At 42.2% G+C, this 20,998-nt stretch overlaps 3 protein-coding genes across 3 annotated transcripts; 1 reads left to right on the top strand and 2 right to left on the bottom strand.

Moving 5' to 3' along the window:
* Nucleotides 1–1,087: 1,087 nt before the first annotated feature.
* On the top strand, nt 1,088–3,035 carry LOC109477468 (alpha-2,8-sialyltransferase 8F-like). Its single transcript, XM_019778751.1, has 4 exons — nt 1,088–1,212; nt 1,554–1,651; nt 1,954–2,202; nt 2,818–3,035. Exons 1-4 carry the CDS (start codon nt 1,088–1,090, stop codon nt 3,033–3,035), a joined length of 690 nt encoding a protein of 229 aa, XP_019634310.1.
* A 2,083-nt stretch (nt 3,036–5,118) lies between these two features.
* On the bottom strand, nt 5,119–7,002 carry LOC109477655. The gene is made up of 3 exons (XM_019778990.1): nt 6,954–7,002; nt 6,374–6,538; nt 5,119–6,011 (listed from the first exon to the last, which is right to left on the bottom strand). The coding sequence occupies exons 1-3, from the start codon at nt 6,975–6,977 to the stop codon at nt 5,859–5,861; spliced, it is 342 nt and encodes a 113-aa protein (XP_019634549.1). The 5' UTR covers nt 6,978–7,002; the 3' UTR covers nt 5,119–5,858.
* Nucleotides 7,003–7,288: 286 nt separating this feature from the next.
* On the bottom strand, nt 7,289–20,901 carry LOC109477467 (maltase-glucoamylase, intestinal-like). Its single transcript, XM_019778750.1, has 21 exons — nt 20,843–20,901; nt 17,592–17,982; nt 17,177–17,331; nt 16,689–16,860; nt 16,015–16,126; nt 15,507–15,619; nt 14,000–14,125; nt 13,490–13,621; nt 13,062–13,172; nt 12,561–12,623; nt 12,156–12,272; nt 11,764–11,848; nt 11,471–11,588; nt 10,964–11,097; nt 10,700–10,734; nt 10,219–10,335; nt 9,561–9,709; nt 8,930–9,014; nt 8,619–8,675; nt 8,028–8,152; nt 7,289–7,433 (listed from the first exon to the last, which is right to left on the bottom strand). Exons 2-21 carry the CDS (start codon nt 17,955–17,957, stop codon nt 7,289–7,291), a joined length of 2,517 nt encoding a protein of 838 aa, XP_019634309.1. The 5' UTR covers nt 17,958–17,982; nt 20,843–20,901.
* Nucleotides 20,902–20,998: the final 97 nt, after the last annotated feature.

The raw sequence follows: 20,998 nt of genomic DNA, 5'->3' as shown, positions 1-20,998 counted from the left end.
GAAAAATACGTGCCGAATGAGTTAGCTGCTCAGAAAAAGTTCCAGGCCGACCAGGAAGCCTTGCGGTCCATACCAACAGAAGCACCTGGATGGGTCTACAACAAAACCGCCGCGGATATGTTTCGGTAAGAGTTACCTTTCATTGGACGGTTTTAAGTAACGTGATTATGACGTAATCTAGCATTCGCCATGTTGGGGAGGGGGTTAAATACACGTGAAAAGCGGTTGAAAATGTTTGTTTTCCCCTAGAACTTCATCTAACAGACTTGCTATTGCCTCTGTGTATCTTCGGTCTATTTCAAACCTATTCAGATCGGTCTTTTCTGCCATTATGACGTCATTTATTTGATTTTTGCGGGGCTAAAATCGTCTAAATTCTATATCAGGTAAACCCAAGAGTATACAACAAACCAACCACTTTCCTGTTATGCTAGTAAGGTCATATTTTCAAACCAAGACCCAGCATGTATGCTTCTTTCTTTAATTTCACAGGAATAAAATAATAAGTGGTCGCTTTGGCAACGGTAATTTCTTGGTCACGCAAGAGAACACACCTGTGAACTCTGTCCTCAGGACTTATTTTAGAAAACCCAAGAAAATCAAAATAAAACCAAAAGATCGTAGACGATTTCCGAAGGTGGGTAAGAAGCAGTTACATCTTGGTTCCCTTAACATCAATGAATATTTAAAAAAAAGCATGCTTTGCTTATATTTCAAAGAGCAAGGAACACTCTGGTAGCTTAAGAATTACTTCTGGGATGGAAGTATTGTTTTGGGTGGCACTAATTTGAAAAGTTTGTATGTTTGGGTTCCCACTTTATATTGGGTTTAATTGGGTTTATATGGCTTTGACCCGAAATGCTCTGGGTTCAAGGATGTGATCGCAAGGAATGTATGAAACATAGCCATGGTGGAATAATGGAGTAAGTTTCATCATACAATCGTATGAGTAATAATATGCATTCTATGATGTAATTCACTATTAAACGCAACACAAACTATAATCTTGCTGCCTGGATAGATAGGCCGGTTACTATTCTTGCAACTTGCAGCTATGGTCTTAATTAGTTCGCCAACTCGTTTTAAAATGGTCACACAGGAAAGCCCGTTTAAGACCAGGCACTTCAGCACCTGTAGTGTAGTGGGGAATGGCGGCATACTTAAAGGAAGCGGCTGTGGAGAAGAAATAGACGCCTCTGAGTTTGTGTTCAGGTGAGGAACTTTGACATACAATATGTAAGATAAGAATCATCGCACCCCTTCTACCGATATTCCGTATTGCCCCTCGGTCCCAACCCTCACGCGCATCGGATCTCCCTCCGACGCACGGTCGGGCTGGCACCTCGGGCGATACGGAATACACCGTGTTGTATTCGTTACATAATGTAGCATAACAGAATTAGAGGGGCTGCTCACCAGACTTATGACTGTGCTTGAGTGAGAATAAATAGAGTAGTAGATTGTTGGGCTAGACCAGGTGAAGGTAAATATTATTCATTTGCCTTGCTTTGCAGATTCTACCTTTCTAGTTGTCTTTTGGTTTTCCTTTGTAGGTGTAACACGGCTCCGTTGGACAATATATATTGGGAGGACGTTGGCAAGAGAACCAATTTTATTACAATGAATCCTGGTATGGTCAGCTATAGGTACGATTTATGTCTAATATAATTATGTTTCCAACTTTCCAACAAGAATAATATCAACATAGCTATCAGCACATGGCATATGCATGATGTCGAGTACAAAATATTGCTAAAAACGTTAACATTAATTTCATATAAGGTTCTTTATCTATCATCTTAAGTGTATTTGCTTAATTGTTCCCTGTTCATGATCAGATCTCTATTAATAATTGTAAATGTTAATTATTGATATCTTCTTTTATTTCACCTAGGTACGATAATTTCGGAAAGTCTAAAAAAGGGAACTCCATGATAAAAAGGGCTACATTACCGAGAAAGCGTAAGGCTATGAAAGAGGGTAGAGACAAATTCCTTCGGGACCTCTCTGTCTACGCGGATAGCTACCTCTTCATAGAAGCCTTCCTGTATGAGCTGAACGCAAAGCGGGCCTTCTTAGCACACGAAGTTCTACGGGAAAGTCACGCCAAGAACACGGTCATCTTTCCTCATCCTGACTTCGTCAGATCGACGCATTCCTACTGGCAAGAACGTGGTGTGAAGGCTCCAAGGGCGTCTACAGGTACAATGTACATAAAGCCCCTGTCACACATTCAGGACCTTCCCCCGATCTTGCCCCAACCATCAGTAGACCAGGTTTCGGGTGCAGTCTGGCCAGATTCAGGCCACGCCTACCTTTATAACGAATCGAAACGAGTTTGAGGTAAATTCTAGTCAAATCTGCCCCCCACCCCCGAACACAGCGAAAACTGCTAACTTACTCCCGAATAGTTGGCTGGTGTTCTGTTGACTTGCCCCCGACCAACCCCCGAATGTTTTAAACATTTTAAAGCGCATACAGATGGCAGCCGAAAAGTAGCTGAAGTCCAACCGACGACCAGCCGACTTTGCTACGAATCATGGTTGAGGTGCGCTCTGCTAGTGTTCGGGAGGCAATATTTGTATATGCGTGACAACGGCTTGGGCTACTGGCCCATATGCATTCTTTATACACATGGCATGAGCCTAAAACATTGACATCATCTACATATCATTTGTTTGATTCAATCAGTTTTAGGAACAGCGTAAAACTGCAATACCGCACATTACTATTTTACATGAACACCACATACAATAAGCATTCAGTCGATGGTGATAGTTTTTATTAACTTTCATCTTTAATTTATGATTTATCCAGGGCTGCTCGTGGTCACTGTCGCGACACAGATGTGTGAGGAGGTGCGCCTGTACGGCTTCTGGCCCTTCCACTCCGACAGGAACAACACACGTCTGACCGAGCACTACTACGACAACGCCCTCCCCTCCAACTCTCACAAGATAACGGATGAGTTCAAAGAGCTGCAGCGTCTTCACAACACAGGTGTCATCCGTCTCACAACCCACGCCTGTCAGTGAAGCGACCATATCTTAGATCAAAGCTGGCGAAAGACTGTAAAATTGCTGTTTACTAAATAATATTTTCATTCTTCAAAACTGACCCAATTGCTTCAGACACGTGACACGAAAAATAGGTCAAAAGGGACTGTAAAATAGGTCAAAGGTGACTGTAAAATAGGTCAAAGGGGACTGTAAAATAGGTCAAAGGTGACTAAAATAGGTCAAAGGTGACTCAAAGTCTATACCGCTTTAGTCATAGCTAAAATAGCGTTCAGCAAAGCGCACCTTATGATATTTTCCATATAGCGAAAAATTTCTCCCTACTGAGTATTTCTATTTATTCCCCAAAGCAGTCCCTTGTTTACAGATCAGGTCAGGCTCTCAAATTCTTCTTTGTAATAAGGAATTTCATAAGCCCTTTTCTACTTAGACTGGTGGTGATTTCTCACATGCATTATTGTTACTCGCCTTTAACTTTGTCCCTTGATCAAGTACAATGTACGCTGTATAGCATCACAAAACTTGGATGTGATATCTTTCCAGACAGTGAAATTTGAAGGAAATAAACACACGAAAATTTCATATGTCTTTCATATCATATTTGTCGGTTTTATATGGTCGTAGGTTCAAGGTCAAGGTGAGAAAAGTCTAATAATTCAAAACCCCTTTGCGAGCCTTTGGCCATTTCCCCATTCGCGAAAAGACCGAAATTTGGCAATTTGACGGTCTCCTTTGGGACTTTTCTGGGTGCGGCCGGGAGCGGTACTGCAGCTTAGGCTCTAATAGGGTATTTAGTGCCGACCTGTAAATGGTAAAAATATACAAGAAACAATCCTTAAGGACAGTGAACGCTTTCCTAGATATGCCCAGACACCCTTACATACAATCAGAATTACATTTAAACACTAGTTGACACATAAAAGACTGATTTGTATGCGCCGCGGCAGGAGCCCATTTGATACCATGCTTGCCCATCGAAGCGCCGCCTACATTTATGTCTATCGTATCTTTTACGTTATAAGAAGGTTAATGCTATATCTGGATGTCATCCGTTTGTCTTTAGCACATTTGCCCTCTAACTCAACTGTCCACCTGCTTACAAGGGGTATGGGACCGTCAGATAAGCTCGGTTCTTACTCGGAAAACAGTTACCACAACATCTGCTTGGAGCACTTATCCGTAATCTCCAAGCCGATATGAGGATCTCATCTAATAATGAAGCAACTACATGTACAAATGTATCAGCTCACAGCCATGTCACATTGATAAATTATGGTGACATTATTGACATAGCGTCTTGCTTCGTGTGTTATCATCCTATCCTTTTATTAACGTTATTCTATTAAATAGGGCAATATTATATTGTTGTGCACGTTGTGTGGCGGTTCCAAACGTACCTCTTTCGTACCTCTAGTATAGCTAAGTATATACAAATCTCACATCGGTCTGTCTACATTTATCTCTCTTTCCTTTCCAATAAACACACACACACACACACACACACACACACACACACACACACACACACAGACACACACACAAACACAAACACACACACACACACACACACACACAACACTTCAAACAAAAATTCAATGGTCATTGGTGTGAAACTTTATTGTATGTCACATAGCTGCTACATAAAATAGCGTACGTTTCTGTGGTACAAAATAAATCAAACAACCAGGAAAGTTATCTAGCTTATATAGAGTCAGACGTTTCAGATAGCATCCACTACCCATTACTGAGAATGGTTACATTACTCTATATAGTCTACATGGTTATTCGTGTTTAACACTGTTACCTCCATAATATTTCCTAGGAAACCTGGATATAGTCACTACTTGACTATTAAAACCCTTGTCCTGCTGTGCGCAACATATGTTGCGCGGCACATACAGTACCATCTATATAGCACCCTGCATAGGTACGATTTGGGGGTATTTCTCGTGCAACGGATTACACCGCAGAGAAACGCAACGAATGCGGAAGTAACTATGCCACTGCAGGGCAAAAAAATCTTGTTTTTTTTTTATCTAATCAAGACATGAAAATATTGAAAAATATTGTGCCAGGAATGCCAGCAGGACAAGGGTTAATAGCATACAATTTTCTACAATAATATTTAGGATTAGTAATCTTGACGTTAGCAGTCATTACAGATTGAACTCGTCAGAATCTCCATCACATATACTGCAGCTTGCTCTATTTCGTGGCGATCCTTGAATCAAGATGTAGAAGGAATTCGAATAGTGTTCAACTCCTGTTCTCTTGAGAAGTCAAGTTTGGACAAACAATCTACGAATATATGAAATTAAGAGCATCCCAAACAGTTCCCACCTGGCCCCAATTCTACTAGAATTGATCCGGCTCGATCTGGCTTCGTCCGGCTCCGATCCGGCTAGAAGCAGGATCGAAGCCGGATCAAAGCGAATCAATTCGGCTCGATCCGGACACTTTAATCATTGTAGGAAAAGGGCCTAAGACTGAGGTTTAAACCAATCTGGACGGGTCTGTAAGGTTCATCCTCCCTTATTTCTATACACTTTATTTTATAAGTGAGACCATATCATCAATACATGACCATATTGTAACGCATATACTGTTTAGATAATAGTTTGTAGTAAGAAATGTAATAAGATAGTTAAGTTTTGTAGTATTGTTGTATTACTGTCACACATTGTACCATGTACGATTGTCGAGCAATAAAGTTCATTCATTCATTCTTATGAACCGGCCAAAGGGTCATTAGTGCAGAATGCATTATTACACGTGTGGACCCTGCGTCTGAACCAGTCCAGACTGGGCCAAACCATTAATATTTGTTAAGATCACTGGTTTCTAAAGTATCAGTAAAACAGTGGTGATGAGAGCGAACATCAGGGTCACGGTAGACCTGGGAGACACCGCGCCTGACGCTGGGTCCACCGGTACGGGCCAGCTGATGGTGTGACGCTGGTTCATGGCCAGGGTCAGGTCTTCTAGGTACCACATCTATATAGGGGAGTGGGGGGGGCAGAGACTTTAGAGTATATTCTGACATCCAGCGTTTAAAGGCGGTTAAAGGAACACAATGCAATTTTAGTGTGGCAAAACAGAATGAAATTCGTGCAAGAAAAATCTGTTTGACAATGACAATTTACTCGAAGCGATTGGAGTAGTCCTGAAACAGATTACATGTATGTAAGAAGAGCCATCAATAAATAGAGCCAGCCTATGATACGAAACATTGCTTGCGACTGTTTGCCGTCAGATATGAGTATGCTACATGTATGGGGATATATGCAACTTACAGCATTTAAAAAAATGAGCAGAAAATTTCCTTTAAATTTGCCTCTGCTAAACCTAGCACTCACATTGTCCACCCCTCCTGTTGTCTTGATGAAAGAACCTGACAGTTTGTTACCGTCAACAGTGACGTCATCGGGTATGCCCTCTGACCCCATAACCTTGACGGTGGCGAAATGCAGCTCGGGAGTTGGAGAGTAGGTATCATGGTCGACACTGATGCTCAAAACACCCTGGAAATTTTAAAGAGACGAGAGGCAGGTTTGAATTGAAATATTCCTATAATTATGTCTCAATGGCTTGCATGTGAGTGGAAGCATTCCTCATCACCTTTCCAATGTGAGTGGTTCAAACCTTACAGTCTGGTCTCAGGTTTGACATCTCGAAAATGGGACAGTCACTTGTTAATTGTCAATCCTAATAGATAAATAACTACGAGGAAGTTTATTCATGCCCGAAGGCTAATTGCAGCATACAATGTGTACAACATATATAAAGAGAAATGCCTTGAGTTCTTTTTTTTTGGAAGCTGTAAATTATAAAAATAAATCAAGTTAACTTTAGTCTAATTTCATCCTTCACCCAACAGGCCAACACCCTCTCACAGCAACAATTGACTACATTAAAACTGCTAAAACTACAACATACCTGGTCCACTGAGAACGTCAGCATTCTGTACTGGTCGTTTTCGTAGGTGTCTGGGAAACAGACGAAGGAAAGAAAGAAGTCATGAATTGACAGAGACTTTTTGTTTTGACATAAGCTTTTCGTTTGTCAGAAAGACAGACAGTACAAAGCAAAAATTGAAAAAAAAATATTGTTGCTATATTACGTAGCGGTATAGAAAATTACACAAGCAATTGGTTCCTTGAATTCGTCAATTTAACTCAAGCACACAATTGTTTTCTGCTTTGAAAATTTATCCTGATGTTGACAGCTATGTAATCGCTTTCAGGTCTAAAACTGTTAAGCTAGCAACGGATTCAAGCAACTGGAGGTTCAAAAGAAAAACCTCCTTGATTCAAGTAAATAAACTCACCTATGCTTTCCCCATCGTCCCAGAACAGACTGCCCTCCGCTCTCCCCTCGGCGTCCAACGCAACCAGCAGGCCAAGGGAGTTTCTTCGGCTGGGGAGGAAGTCAGTGACAATATTAAAGAAATGGATGAATGAATAAATGAATGAATGAATGGGTAAATGAATGAATGAATAGATAGATGAAAGAATGAATGAATGGCTGATAAGACAGTATCAAAGTGGACATGCAGTATCCATTTGCCAGGCAGTTCACCATAATCTCCAAGCAGATCTTTCCATCTTTCTCTTCTTAGTTTGTATTCAGACCATATTTGATTATATGGATGACGATTCCGCGCGCCCATGAATTTTCGCCCGTTTCAAACAAGTTGTCGACCATACTGTAAATGGTACAAAGCAGCTGCAAAATGAGCATATATATGCCGTAAATTGCAAAACAAATATTGGAAAACGATACTAATGTCATAGAATGCCAAAGAAAAAAAATTGAAGGAATGAAAATGAAGAGTCTATTATTCACTATAGCATACTTTGTGTTTAGTCTTTTGGTCAGCCTTTGGCCACGTATATTTGATATTAAAAGAAGGCAACTTTTTTGTGGAATATTTTTTCATTCGCACGCTCGCATCAATTTTGGGATCCCCAGATGAATGTCATCCATATAATCAAATCAACATGGCCTTACCTGAACACAGTAGTGTTGGCAGGTTCTTGTGTAGGTATGACGTAACCACCGCGCAGGTGCAGAGGGATACAGTCCATGTCGCAATCCCAGACTACCATGCGGCCAGTCTCCGCCACTTCTTCGCCCTAAGATAGACAAAAAAATACTTTATCTACTAGGTACTAAAAACTACTAGGCGATTTCATGCGTTTTGGGGAATTTCCTTTTCAAATTTTACTCATTATTGTGAATTTCTTGAGTTAACGTTTATTTCCCACTTTCAGCCAGCAAACCCTCCACTTATCGAAAAGAGTGGGGGTCCTTCCTGGTGTGAGTGGTTCAAACCATATAGTTCGGTCTTACGCAGCTTGTGCCTACATGTACAAAACTGGTGCATTACGCCTATAAAGGCGGTTTACTGGTTATGCAAAAACAAACAAACAAACAAACAAACAAACAGACTCCAGGGCAACAGTTCCTGCTGGCTCCCGACCAGCTTATGGACCTAACTTCCAGTGTCTGACCTTTTGTGGTCTATGGTTAGGGAATTCCCCACCCACGTGTGAGCACTAACATATCGAAGCATGTAGACTGGATTGTGATATTACTTACCGTATAGTAGTCGTACCACCTGGCTTTGGGGACATACGCAGTCACGTCTAGGGCGCCCTGTACGGACAACATCACACAACAGTTACTCGTGCTGAAGAACAAAGCATTCAAATTAGCGATTGTTCTATTTTCGTGTTTTTTGCAGTGACCTCTCCAGCACAAAATTATCCAAATGGCGACGTTGGTGTTGCTTCAAAATAGTCACTAATAATAAAAACATGAATATACATATATATACATATCTCCACTACTGATGCGTGAATAAATAAACAAACAAACAAATAAACACACGCAGACAGAATACTTGTTACCTCGTCCAGTACAGGTGAGATGAGGAGTCCCGGTCCCCACAGGAACTGTCTGTCAACTGTCCATGTTAGCTTGTCATCGATAAACCTGTAGATTGGAGCAATAAGTTATAGGTCGTTGGAGCAAAGTGGCAACTATTCAACTGTACCCTATACGTGGTCTTAAAAAGTTTAGGTACAGACAAAATGGAAACTACTCTCCTCTTTGAATCACAGGGACCACATATTACAGAAAAGAGTCAATCCAAACACTGACTTAACATTTAGAGTTAGCATTTTAATGAGAGTCATTATATCATTCTTTGATGTTGTATTGTTCTACGCGATTTTTACTTGCAGTTAGTGTTCGTGCATTTGCAAACATTTGCAAGGAGCTTCGCTGTCTCAAGAAAAGTTAGTTAAACAACTGGATAGAATTCGAAATCGATAACTTTCAGAAGTTTCAAGTAGCATCCACTACTTTTCGTCAGTGACTGTCAATCAGTTGCATCCACTACAAAACGGATTCTAAGTGAAACGTCAGACAGTTTTCTATATGTATCCAGTGGCGTGAGTAACAGTTTTCTTGCGTATCTCATTGCCTGGATGTCTAACATTCATCGACGGTAAATTTATTAATTCAAGAGTGCCTTACTCGTGCATGAGCGGCCTCACGACGGTTGAGCCGGCGGTGTGAGCGTGGTGGAACAGCGTGTAGAGGTACGGCAGCAGGCGGTAACGGGTCAGCAGCACCGCCCGGGACGCTGCTGCGATCTGCCCGTCCCACGCAGCAGGGTCTTGCCGCTATCAGAATATAAGTTTCTGCACTTAGGGAGGATTATTTTATAAAGCATAACATCAAACAACCGTGCTTGTAAATCGTTAAGGAAAAGAATTAAACCCAAATTTAGAACACCAAACATTCTTCAAACGTTCCTTCTACAGATGTAGGCTAACAAAACTTCAACATAAGACACAATGCTAACTACAAAGGTAACATTTGCAAAGCAAATGTATAATGTTTACATTCGCATATGGTCTGCTCTGTTATTTCTTACTCAAACACATTCATATATGTGGTGACAGGAGTCTAAATCCCTCCTGCTATAAAATTGCAACATTATGTAACCCAACACCAGTGAGAGACGGTCTGGTTCAGGCCATTGACCAGGTCAGATGTCAGTGTTTGGAACGGAAGAAGAAACAGAGCAAAAACAATATGTTTTTCTTCGATAAAAATAATGATCCTCACATATTTTCATTTTCAATGTTACATATAATGCCCTTTTAAGATGACCGAAGTTTGAACTGACCCGATAGCCCTTCCCGTTGTGGTTCCTACTGAAAGGATAGAAGGCTCCGAGCTGCATCCACCGCTGGCACATGTCTGGAGTCACGTCATTGAAATAGCCACAGATATCCGCACCAACCTGGAGAGGAGACAAAACATGAAGAAGAAAAGAATGAAGGAATTGTATTCTTATAACTCATAGAGTAGAGATTTAAGTGAAAGAAGTAGAAGGAAACAAAGAAAGAAAGCGTTTGTGTCTAGCGTCGGCAGAACCTTATGTGCCTGCGCAAAACCCGGATTTTTCACGACTTGTGTTGGATGTTTTGTCAACGTTGCAAATGTCATGTTATCCTGCTCTCTTAGTGGAGGAATAAAGCATGGAAAGGAAGGAAAGAAAGAAAATCCAGTTCAAATTACTGTTTACCTGCTAACTGCCGTGGCAGTGATTGGTTACTTCAATAGGACACCTCACATTGAACTTAAACAATACATATCATACTTACGTATGGAATTCCAAACAGGTTGAATTCGAACATGCCTGGAAGAGAAAAAAACACGAGCTTTCATATGGCAAACAGTTACAGACAACATCTCTAACAACAAAAGTTTGGGAAATGCCCACGTAATTCTGAAAAGATTATTTCGGGCCACCCAGCGCAAGCCGAACCCCGTTACAAATCGGATGGCACCCCGGGTATACGTAGCTTGAAAATTCGTCGAAATCGTGTGACGGCCTTTGAAGGAATGTGAATTTGCCATTCATTTACCTATGATGGAGGTGTGGAGATGCGGCCATTTACTGGTGTTGTCTCCCAGCCAGTGGCCGGTGTACACGCCGCTCCCAGGGTACGTGGAGCGGGAGATGATGACACTGCGTTTCCCCGTGGCCTGCCGCATGGCTCTGGAACACAACAGATAAGTACAATATCTTACGGCATTGTACCCTTTCTTTATAGGTAGCTAGATAGCTAGCTAGATGGGTAGAATAACTTCTACACAGAAGAGTTCCTGCCTTGTGATTGTTTTATGAGTCAAACATCGTCATCACTCTCACGCTACTTAACCAGCTATTCCCATCTTGGCATCTCTTGTCAACGACATGGAATTCGTAGGCTTATACATTGCTCTCTCTTTCACTCTTTCACTCCCTCTCTCCCTCTTTCTTTCTTTCTCTCTCTCTCCATCTCTCTCTCTCCATCTCTCTCTGTCTCTCTCTGTCTCTCTCTCCCTCTCTGTCTGTCTGTCTGTCTGTCTCTCTCTCTCACTGTGCATACCTCTGTGACGGTACTGAATGGCTCCATCCGTACAGACTGTGGGTGTTGTAGTGCACAGTCCCGCCTTGCTGAGAGTTCATGCAGATGGTCTTGTCGGCAAGGACAGCTCCCCAGAACCCTGATCAACACAAACAAGCTTCGTTAGCTGTCTGTACTTAAGAATTTCTTATACTTAAGAAAGAACGGTTTGGACAATGTTGGAAGGAGGAAAAATGACACGGGAATAGATATGCGTAGAAAAGAGCGGACAAACTAATAATACAATATGAAGTGAAATGTAATTATTTCCTTACTAGGTTTGTAGGGCGCCTGGTCCCACTTGTTGTTGCTACAGCCATTGACTGAGCCCAGGATGAAGTTTGCTGGTTCGTTCATGTCCTTAGGGTAATAGAATGTTCATTCCAACAGTATTACATTCAACCTTGTGATTCGCCAGTGATACCAGAAGTTAAAATATAGGGTAGAATACCACCCGTAGGCGCGAAACTGTTTTGATGCCCTTACTGCCCTACAATATTTTACTAGATAGTTTATTTTTTTGAAGTATTTATTTGTTAGTGGAGTACTCATGTCTTCATTTATATCAAAGAATACAAATTATCAAAAAGGCACTCGGGGATGGAATGGATACTTGATGTAACACAAATTCTAACAAAAATAAATGCCATGACTAAGAGTGACTCACGATCCACAGCCCGTCAAACTGAAGTTTTTCGGTGTAGAATTTCTGTATCTCGTCCACCCACCACTGTTTGGTACTGTTCAGCAGGAAGTCAGGAAAGGCTGTGTGCGCTGCGTACTCCTGAGTGATGTATAATGTACCGCAGAATCAACTAAACTTGCTACGATGATCAACATTACGCAAAAACCCTTGGGTCTTTGTTCAGCTCAGACAATGAACATATGTAAAAGATTGGTGGAATCTGAATTCTAATTGTACCTACTTAAAAACGCACGGTTAGCAAAATAAGCATTCGCTAGAAAAGAAATGCTTTATATCGGTACAACTATAGCTTTTTTTCGAAAACAACAGACCATTTCCGCATCCTCTTTGTTGTTCTACTCTGCATCTGATATACAGTATACTCACCCCAACTACAGTCTCCCAAGGAGCGTTTGGATCCATGGTGATGTTAGGTAGATACGGCCACACCTAGAACACGACAAACGAGACATATCCATGGCATGTCAGCATAGGACGTAACGCGCCTGCGAAAATTTGAAACCCAGATTTTTCTCGGTTTTGGTTGGATGTTTGGTCAACATTGTAGGGAAATCGTTCTTAAATACTTCGAGTCTTTATAAATTCGTTCATTTATCTATTTTTTGTGTAAAAGTCTATCTGGATCTTCATCTACGACTTCCTAATTCTACAACAAGACTTTATTATTGCAGATCTATCAATAAAGTCAAGACTGGAGAAAGGTAGCCTTGTGCCCAGTCGATCATCGTAGTTTTGTCTTCGGGCCTGGTGAAGTTCCCCCGGTAGACAAGTAGAGCTGGGAGCCAAGTAGAGATGGGAGGTGGGGAAGAGAGCCCGCTCGAACTGCGGTAGACTGGACGCCATGTTAGATAAAGGTGTCACGTTTACCTTGCCAAACATGATCTGGCCGGGGTTGTCTCCGTCCTTGATCCAGACGTCCATGTCTGTCCCCCTGGTGTACGGGAGATAGTCGGTCTCGTTTGCACTGATAAAGGGATCCTGACGTACGTTGCAAAGAAGAGTTTAAGTTAGTTATGTTTAGATAAAAGACAGCAAAACACACAAAACGCAAAAACGTATAAAAAGGGGCTGTTACGGTCGCGTTCGTCGTTAACTATGAACAGTTGTGATAGCCTTCAGCACCAAGGACAGGGCCGGTCACATTCGACCATAGCTACACTAACACTTGTTGTGATAGCGTTCAGCACCAAGGACATAGTCGGTGTGAGACAAACGTATTTTGTACGATATATTTGCGACTATCCCCAGAATGCCCTACGTTTGCGTACGACATATTTAAGTTACCAAGCCCTTACCAGGATGGTGATGTAGTAGGTGCCGTCCCGCCGGATGGACTGTACCCAGTCGTTCATACCTGGGAAGTTCTGCTGGTCTATGGTGAAGTCGATCTGCCGATCCATGTAGTCAATGTCTCCGTACTGAATATCCTGGATAAACAAGTATTTAAGAATGCAAAGAATTGCAAGTGGTACTGCCATGGAATAAGGTAGACTCCACTAGCGATTCCTAAGGGGGTATGGAAATTAAGGTTCTGCAAATCTAGTTGGGTTGCGGTAACGGTAGCATTTCCCCTTTAAAATTAAGTCAATGTTTTTGCAAAACTCCCCTTACTTGGTGTCCACTCCCTATTTGGTAAAATTTTACTATTTTCCAGTCCGTGCTGCGAAGATAAAGAACAAGGAATCAAACATTACAATGTGCGATTTTCTAAAATCTTGTTGGAGATTGAGTAATTGTCCAGTCATAAAGGAAATGTTCATTTTATGGTTTATAAGTGGCTGTATCTTTCCTGTAATAGTACGTACCTGCGGGATGTCATGCTGTCGGTTTTCATCGTAAATCTGCTTCATCCTGTCCAGACTGTTGTAACCATAGCGACACAGCTGGAAACCCAGGGACCAATATGGCGGCATGAACGGACGGCCAATGAGCTGTGGAGGGAAAAGGCAGTGAAAGGGACGGAAACGCCTCCGTCTGTCTGTCCGTGTGTATGTCTGTCGGCCTGCCTGTCTGCCTGTCTGTCTGTCTATCTGTCTACCCGTCTGTCTGTTTACCTATCTGTCTGCCTGTCTGTTAACATGTCTGTCGGCCTGTCTGTCTGCCTGCCTGTCTGCTAGCATGTTAGCCTGCCTGTCTGTAAACATGTCTGTCTGTCTGCCTGTCTGTAAACATGTCTGTCTGCCTGTCTGTAAACATGTCATGTCTGTCTATCTGTCTGTCTGCCTGTCTGTTTATTTATTGTGCGGATGTACTTCTAGATGATCTACATGACCATTTGCAGTTCCACCTTCCTTTTCACTAACTGATCATTTGTTGTGCACTGGGGATCTGTTTACTCATTTGTTACCTTCGCCAAGAAGGTTATGTTTTCAGTAGCGTTTGTCTGTGGGTATGTGTGTGTGTGTGTGTGTGGTTTAGCAAGATAACTCGAGAAGCAGTGGATGGATTGGAATGAAACTTGGTAGGTGGGTAGGTCTTCATGAGACCTAGAAATGATTAGATTTTGGGACCCCTTGCGGCTTTCCTAGGTACTGCAGCTGAACTTCCGGTTTTGATATCTCGTGTTCTGGACATGCTAGGGTGACGAATTTTGGTTGGTAGATAGCTCTTGGGGTAGGGAAGAAGTGACATGAGTTTGGGTCCCCTAGCGCCTTGTTCTGGAACTGCAGGAGCATTTGTTGAAAAAAATTTGAAGGACGATAACTCAAGAACCGGTTGACGTATTGTCGTGATTTTTGGTATGTAGGAAGTTGAAGTGATGCTTGACATAATCAGATGGCAATTATGCAAATCAGGAGCTAATTTGCATAATTAATGAGGAAATTCTATAAATCTGCTTTGTTCGATAATAGAACTATGAAACACTTGTGACATCTACTTGAGAACGAGAAAAACATCTGAGGATATAGATTATGTAAATGAGGACCTAATTTGCATAATTAATGGCAAATTCTTATAATTCCATAGTTGTAACTGCCGCACCCCGAATTTCATACTTGCCACATTTGGAAGTTAAGTGAAGGTGAACATCAATAAATATAATTTATTCAAATTTTGACCTGATTTGCATAATTTATGAGGAAGTGCTATAATAGCCTTTTTGTTATGATAAGGCTGTCATTGGATGGAGAATATGATCAACTGATATATTCCATACAAATGAGGCTCTTATTTACAAAATCAATGATTAAAATTGTATAATTCGTCACCCGCAAGGGTTAACATCATTTGGCGAAGGTATGAGATCGTGGAACTCTTGTTTCTTTGTTCGTTTGTTTACCTCATAAGAGGTAAACATTGGCGTGACATTACCTGTGTGTACTGTTGAGTGACCTCCTCCGGACTGGGTCCCAGGAACATGTAGAAGTCCAGCACGCCGCCGATAGTCCGGTATGTCAGGGCAGGCTCAGGCTGCAGGGTCACGTCTGGTGAAAAAACAACGAGAAAGGTACTTGACAAGTTTTATTACCTCTTTGTCAAAGTAGCAGGATCTCTGAGTTATCTATTACTTGCGGAATACAAAACAAATCAAGTAACTGGATAAATTCTCTGAGAAGTGAAACGTTTCAGATAGCATCCAGTATCTTTGATCTGTGGCTGAGAATCAGCACAGTAGGATGCTACCTGAAATATCTAACTCTTCAAGGAATTTATCATGTTGCTTGATCTACCTGGATGTCTAACCTTGCCGACGTGTTGGATAGCTCTAGATAAATAGATACATTGCACAGAACCCCGTGTCAATCGTCAAAGACGTTGCCAGGCCTAATAATAATGACCATTCTTCAGTCAATAAATCCATGAAACACACCAAACGTACCCATTGCATTGCTGTTGAGCAGGAGGACGCTGTGTGCGTTCCCGTCATCCTCCACACACATGTGGTAGGGATGGACGCCGTACAGGTTGGGCGGGGTGCCGTCATCACCGGGCTATGGATAGATAAAATGTCAGTTTTGATATCTCATAACTAAACATGTTTAAAGTAAAAACTTTTCTTCCAACACAAGAGATTGTTCTCACCTAGAGCTTTCGACAAGTCTCACTGGGGCAGTTTATTGAAGAAGACCGGAGAAGTCAAAAGCTCTAGATGAGAACAATTCCCTATGTTGGAACAAAAGGTTTAACTTTAAACACGTAAATTCGAACGTATATTTGCCACTTCGACGTCGTATTACATCAGTGTCGGGTGTATGAAAACTGTTGCGTTTTGACGAATGATATATGACAGTATCGGAGTGTGGAGGTTTTCCAGAAAGATGCTGCAATGGATATAAGATTCCATACTAACTACCAACAAAGCTGAACTTTCATGACAGCATAATTAAACATTTTGAAAACAGTATTGTGCCTCCTATCAGCTGTTTTCAATGTTTAAACTCACAGAGTCGTGATGAGAGCTATTTTCTTGCTGTGTGACGTAGGGTAATCAAATACTAGTAGCTAGACTAAACCATATTTTCCTACAAAGGTATGGAAGGTTCTATCACTCACCGGGCCGGGTGGCTGATCTCGCGAGAACATGCCCCACGTCCTGTAATCCATGCTGTGCCGGTAGGTGGCGTGCTCGTGCTCGCCGAAGCCGTACACGTACCGGGACGGCAGCAGGGTGGAGATCTGCAGGAACTGGTCCGAGAAGGTGAAACCGCCAACAGAGGAGTCCCAGCTGAAACCAATTCAAATTGTTCTCAAAGACGTAACGGAAACGGCCAGCTAGAAAAACGATTTTGCCTCCAGGCATCAGCCTCTGTCAGGCTTTAAAAGCGGCTGAAAAGAGCAGAAATCGGCCAAGTAGACATGTAACATCAATCCAGGGGAGTTGATCCGCAAAAGGGGTGCGGCAAATGTGCTTCTTTAGCGGACCAACTCCCTTGGCATGCTATCTGTCTAACTATTTGGCCAATATTTACTCATTCCAGCACTGAAATTTTCAATGAGATATCAAAAGATGGCGACAGAAAAATAACTGTTGAGACACTCACAGAATGGTTCCTGTAGCTGTTCTGGTTACCCTGATGCCGAAAGGTTTCCCGTCTTCAGTGACGAGCTCCACGGCATAGGCGGGGTTAGTAGCGGGCGTGCCGGGCCTGTTTACCGGGACAGGGACCTCGTACCGCGCCGTGGATGCGTCATAAAACTAAAAAGACATCAATACTAACATTACTTTCATGCATGCAATTCATGTTACGTGTGCGTCCATGTGATTTGCTATCTGGTGGGGTTGGGATGTAAAAGATATAATCATCTGTAATACCGACAGGATTCAAAAGGAGGCGGTATTTAAAAGTTTCTACTGCATATCAAATACGACGGTCGCACGACGACCATACGACTTTCGTACGACGATTCTACGACCAATCTGATCGGGAACCCATACATTGGAATTGTCCGTCTCACCTTAAATCGGAGCACGTTGTCGGACAGCATCTCGACATCGAGCGTCACCTCCTGCACATCCGGGGAACTGCTGTACTTCGGGGGCAGGTTGTTCCTGTTCAACCTTACCCTGAAACCGGCTGACGTTTCCTCCCTACTCCCAGCAACCATGGCGTAGCCGTAGTTGTTGCCATAGATGCACTTCGGCTCCCTTGGGTAGTGTGTTTCCGCCCACAGACACCCCCTGGCCGTACAGTCGCCCTCCGTAAGGGGCCTGTTGAACGCCTCGGGATAACAGTCGAACCGCTTGGTGACGTCAACACGGGGCTGCGCCGTCCCCAAGGGGGTAAGGACAATTGTCAGAAGAGCCAATATGGGCCAATCCATAGCTGTGTGTCACTGTCAGTATGTTCTGAAAAAAAAAACCCAAGGTAATTACATGTTTAAAGTAAAAACTTTTGGTTCAACACAAAAAAAGCCCCCTTACCAAGAGCTTTCGACCAGTCACTCTGGTCTTCCTCAGTACACTGACCCAGTGAGGCTTGTCACGTGGCTTCTTTGAAGTGTAACGTCAACACTGGGTCAAAGTTATCTGGTAGACTTTTTTTGTGTTGGACCAAAAGTTTTAACTTAAAACATGTAACTACCAAGACAGATGAACATTCATGATAGAAGGTAATTACACTTACGAGACTAGATAGGAAAAATATGTTCAAAGTATATAAAGCATCGCTAAAAGGAAACAACTAACTTCAGTGCACAACGGTATATACTGGTTGAACAGAGCAGCCTGGATGAGCTAGCACGTCGGCAGTATTTTTTAAAACTGCGCCTGCACAAAACCCGTAATGTATGGTGCATAGCACTATGGCAGAATATCTCGTTTAAGGCCGTGCCGTGTTAGGCGTATTTAAGGCAGACATTTCGTCAATTGTCGCAAAGGATATCGTCTACAACGGGCAAATTTCTTATGCAACGTTTTATCTGGAGTACAACAAAAAACGCAAACACAAAAGGTCAGCTCCTGTCACGTAAGAATCCCCCACGAAGCCCATTTTTGGCCTTGACAGAGCCCATCACTAAGACAACCTGCCTGCCAAAAATCGTGAACCTCGGGCCATGCCTTCAAAATTTATCGTGCATAATCTGCCAAACAGTGCCAAAACGATTTCATAGCCTTGTCGTCGAAGGCAAAAATCTGTAGACTGTAAAAAAAGTTCTGTAGTCTGTAAAAAAAGTTCTGTAGACGCCCTGAATGACCTTGGGTACGTGTTACATAACCCGGACTTTGCGCCTTGCAGTCAGAGCAGAGAAAGTTAGCGCGTCTTGTTGTTCAAACATCGTACGGTTCTTAGTCAAATGTTGACGTTATACAAGCTGTTTGTACAAACACACCAATGCGATAGGAAACTGCAAACAAGTAAATTGGAATTTCATGATACACGTCAGCAATTAAATGCCTAGAAGATCATGATCACGTCGGTAGACCGCCATCTGGATTTTTCACGGTATCCGTTGGATGTTTTGTCAACGTTGCATAAGAATTTTGCCCGTCACAGACGATATCTTTTCGGACACAGCATTTGAAAATTATAGGCGGGATGTCATCCTTTAATACACGAACACGACCTTAAACGAGACGAAATGTTATGCTGAAGGGCTGTGCGCAATGCATTATGGGCTTCGCGCAGGCGCAGAACGTTCTGACGACGTGCTCCCAGGAGCAAAAAGAGCACCCTCTGCACTAGACGGCGATTGACCAAAATCTATTTGTTTAGACAGCGATTGACCAAACGTTTGCGTTTGATTTCATAATTTAGATATTATGCAAGATATGAAAATCAGATTTTTACACAAGGAACAAGCAACCAAACACAAAACGTTAAAGAATCGTTCCTCTAAAGAAAAGTGGGCAGCTCTTTAATACCAGGCTTCAGCTGAAGCGGCAATAAAGAGTAAAAATTGGCCAAATAGGCGGATAACTTGCCAGGGGAGTTGGTCCACAAAAAGAGTATTTGAGGCCCCCCAATATGCTGTCTTTCCTGGCATGTTATCTTTCTATTTGGCGATTTTCGACCCGCTTCAGAAGCCTGGTGGCGTCTAGAAAGGGGAGGGGGAGTATAATCCAACATGCCTGCACGCGTACCCAGGGGTGCCAGAGTGCAATTTTACGGAATACAGTGCAATTTTATGGAATGCAGTATAATCTCATTAGTATACAGTGCAATTTTACGGAATACAGTGAAATCGTGTTTGTATACAGTGCAATTTTGCGGAATACAATGCAATCGTATTAGTACATAGTGCAATTTACTAGTAAAATTGCACTGTATACTGGTAAAATTGCACCGTATACGAATACGATTGCACAGTGATTCCGTAAAATTGCACTGTATACTAATACCATTGTGCTGCATTCTGTATAGTAGTAAAATTTCACTATATTCCGTAAAATTTCAATGTATTCCGTAAAATTGCACTGTATACTCTGGCACCCCTGGGTACCATACGGTACGACGCACGCGGCGTGGTGCGCCATGCTGGTCCGCCACTGTGTCAACAAAATGTCCCATAGCTACAGGACCGAGTCCGTGGCGAACAAAACATGCGGAACATTAATCTTTCAAGGCAGGACACCGCCCCTGAAACACCCCCTTTAGGTCCTGCCCACAGCTACATGTACACAGTAATGGGCTTTGTCTTTAGAAGGAAGGAGTCGTGTCTTAAAATAAGTCATGACGAGTCAAGTCTGGAATTTACCAATAGTCTGGCAGTGACAAAGGCCTCATTGAGCTATGGTATACAACTGTCACGCGTCTTGAAGACTTTCTAACGTTTATTTAAGATTACTTCTTTCTTACTTTCTAAAGATTACTTCAATTGTCCATTTATCAACTAAGATAGCACCAGCAAAACAACTGCATTAACATGTTTACCCAATGTTCTCCCATTGTATCTTACGACATTTCCAGGTCTGTCTACCCAACAAGACATCTCCATACGTTCTATACCTAATTCTTTAATGTTGCTTCATAATTACCTCTCTAATTGTACAGAGAATTGTTTCCAATTGCTGTAGGACTTGACAAAACAGGTCTATGATCATAGTTATTTTAGCTATCATGATCAACGATCTATGATAAGAGTGCAATTTGTGACAAAATATATTGTTGCAGATGTTACAAAGGTTTAGATGGCAGAAATAAACGTAACATGGCCTCACTACGCAACACTATAATACAAAACTCTGGAGAAATGTAAGGTAGCGTTACCTGCTCCACGTTTCCTCCTTTCTTGTCTGACAGTTTGACCTTTGAAAAGTGGTCAACACAGCAGCTGACGCGTTTTACAGCACCAATTTGTTTCCATTTGTTAACTGTGCAAACTCTACATGGAACACTGTGAGAACAACTGTCCCAAACCATCTC

This window comes from Branchiostoma belcheri, unplaced genomic scaffold, assembly GCF_001625305.1.
Source record: "Branchiostoma belcheri isolate BF01 breed outbred unplaced genomic scaffold, Haploidv18h27 scaffold40, whole genome shotgun sequence".
NCBI lineage: Eukaryota > Metazoa > Chordata > Leptocardii > Amphioxiformes > Branchiostomatidae > Branchiostoma > Branchiostoma belcheri.
Note: the sequence above shows the minus strand (reverse complement) of the source record. Positions and strands in the feature narration are given on the sequence as shown.

Excerpts from the sequence above, each read along its gene's own strand:
- LOC109477655 (XM_019778990.1), bottom strand. The coding sequence starts at position 6,977 with ATGCTGACGTTCTCAGTGGACCAG. Across the intron at positions 6,539-6,953 it reads TGACGTTCTCAGTGGACCAG|GGTGTTTTGAGCATCAGTGT; the intron begins GTATGTTGTAGT and ends TAAAATTTCCAG. Across the intron at positions 6,012-6,373 it reads CAACAGGAGGGGTGGACAAT|ATGTGGTACCTAGAAGACCT; the intron begins GTGAGTGCTAGG and ends TCCCCTATATAG.
- LOC109477468 (XM_019778751.1), top strand. The coding sequence starts at position 1,088 with ATGGTCACACAGGAAAGCCCGTTTAAGACCAGGCACTTCAGCACCTGT. Across the intron at positions 1,213-1,553 it reads GCCTCTGAGTTTGTGTTCAG|GTGTAACACGGCTCCGTTGG; the intron begins GTGAGGAACTTT and ends TTTCCTTTGTAG. Across the intron at positions 2,203-2,817 it reads GGCTCCAAGGGCGTCTACAG|GGCTGCTCGTGGTCACTGTC; the intron begins GTACAATGTACA and ends TGATTTATCCAG.
- LOC109477467 (XM_019778750.1), bottom strand. The coding sequence starts at position 17,957 with ATGGATTGGCCCATATTGGCTCTTCTGACAATTGTCCTTACCCCCTTG. Across the intron at positions 16,127-16,688 it reads GAGATCAGCCACCCGGCCCG|CCCGGTGATGACGGCACCCC; the intron begins GTGAGTGATAGA and ends ATCTATCCATAG. Across the intron at positions 11,098-11,470 it reads CATTCAGTACCGTCACAGAG|AGCCATGCGGCAGGCCACGG; the intron begins GTATGCACAGTG and ends GTTGTGTTCCAG.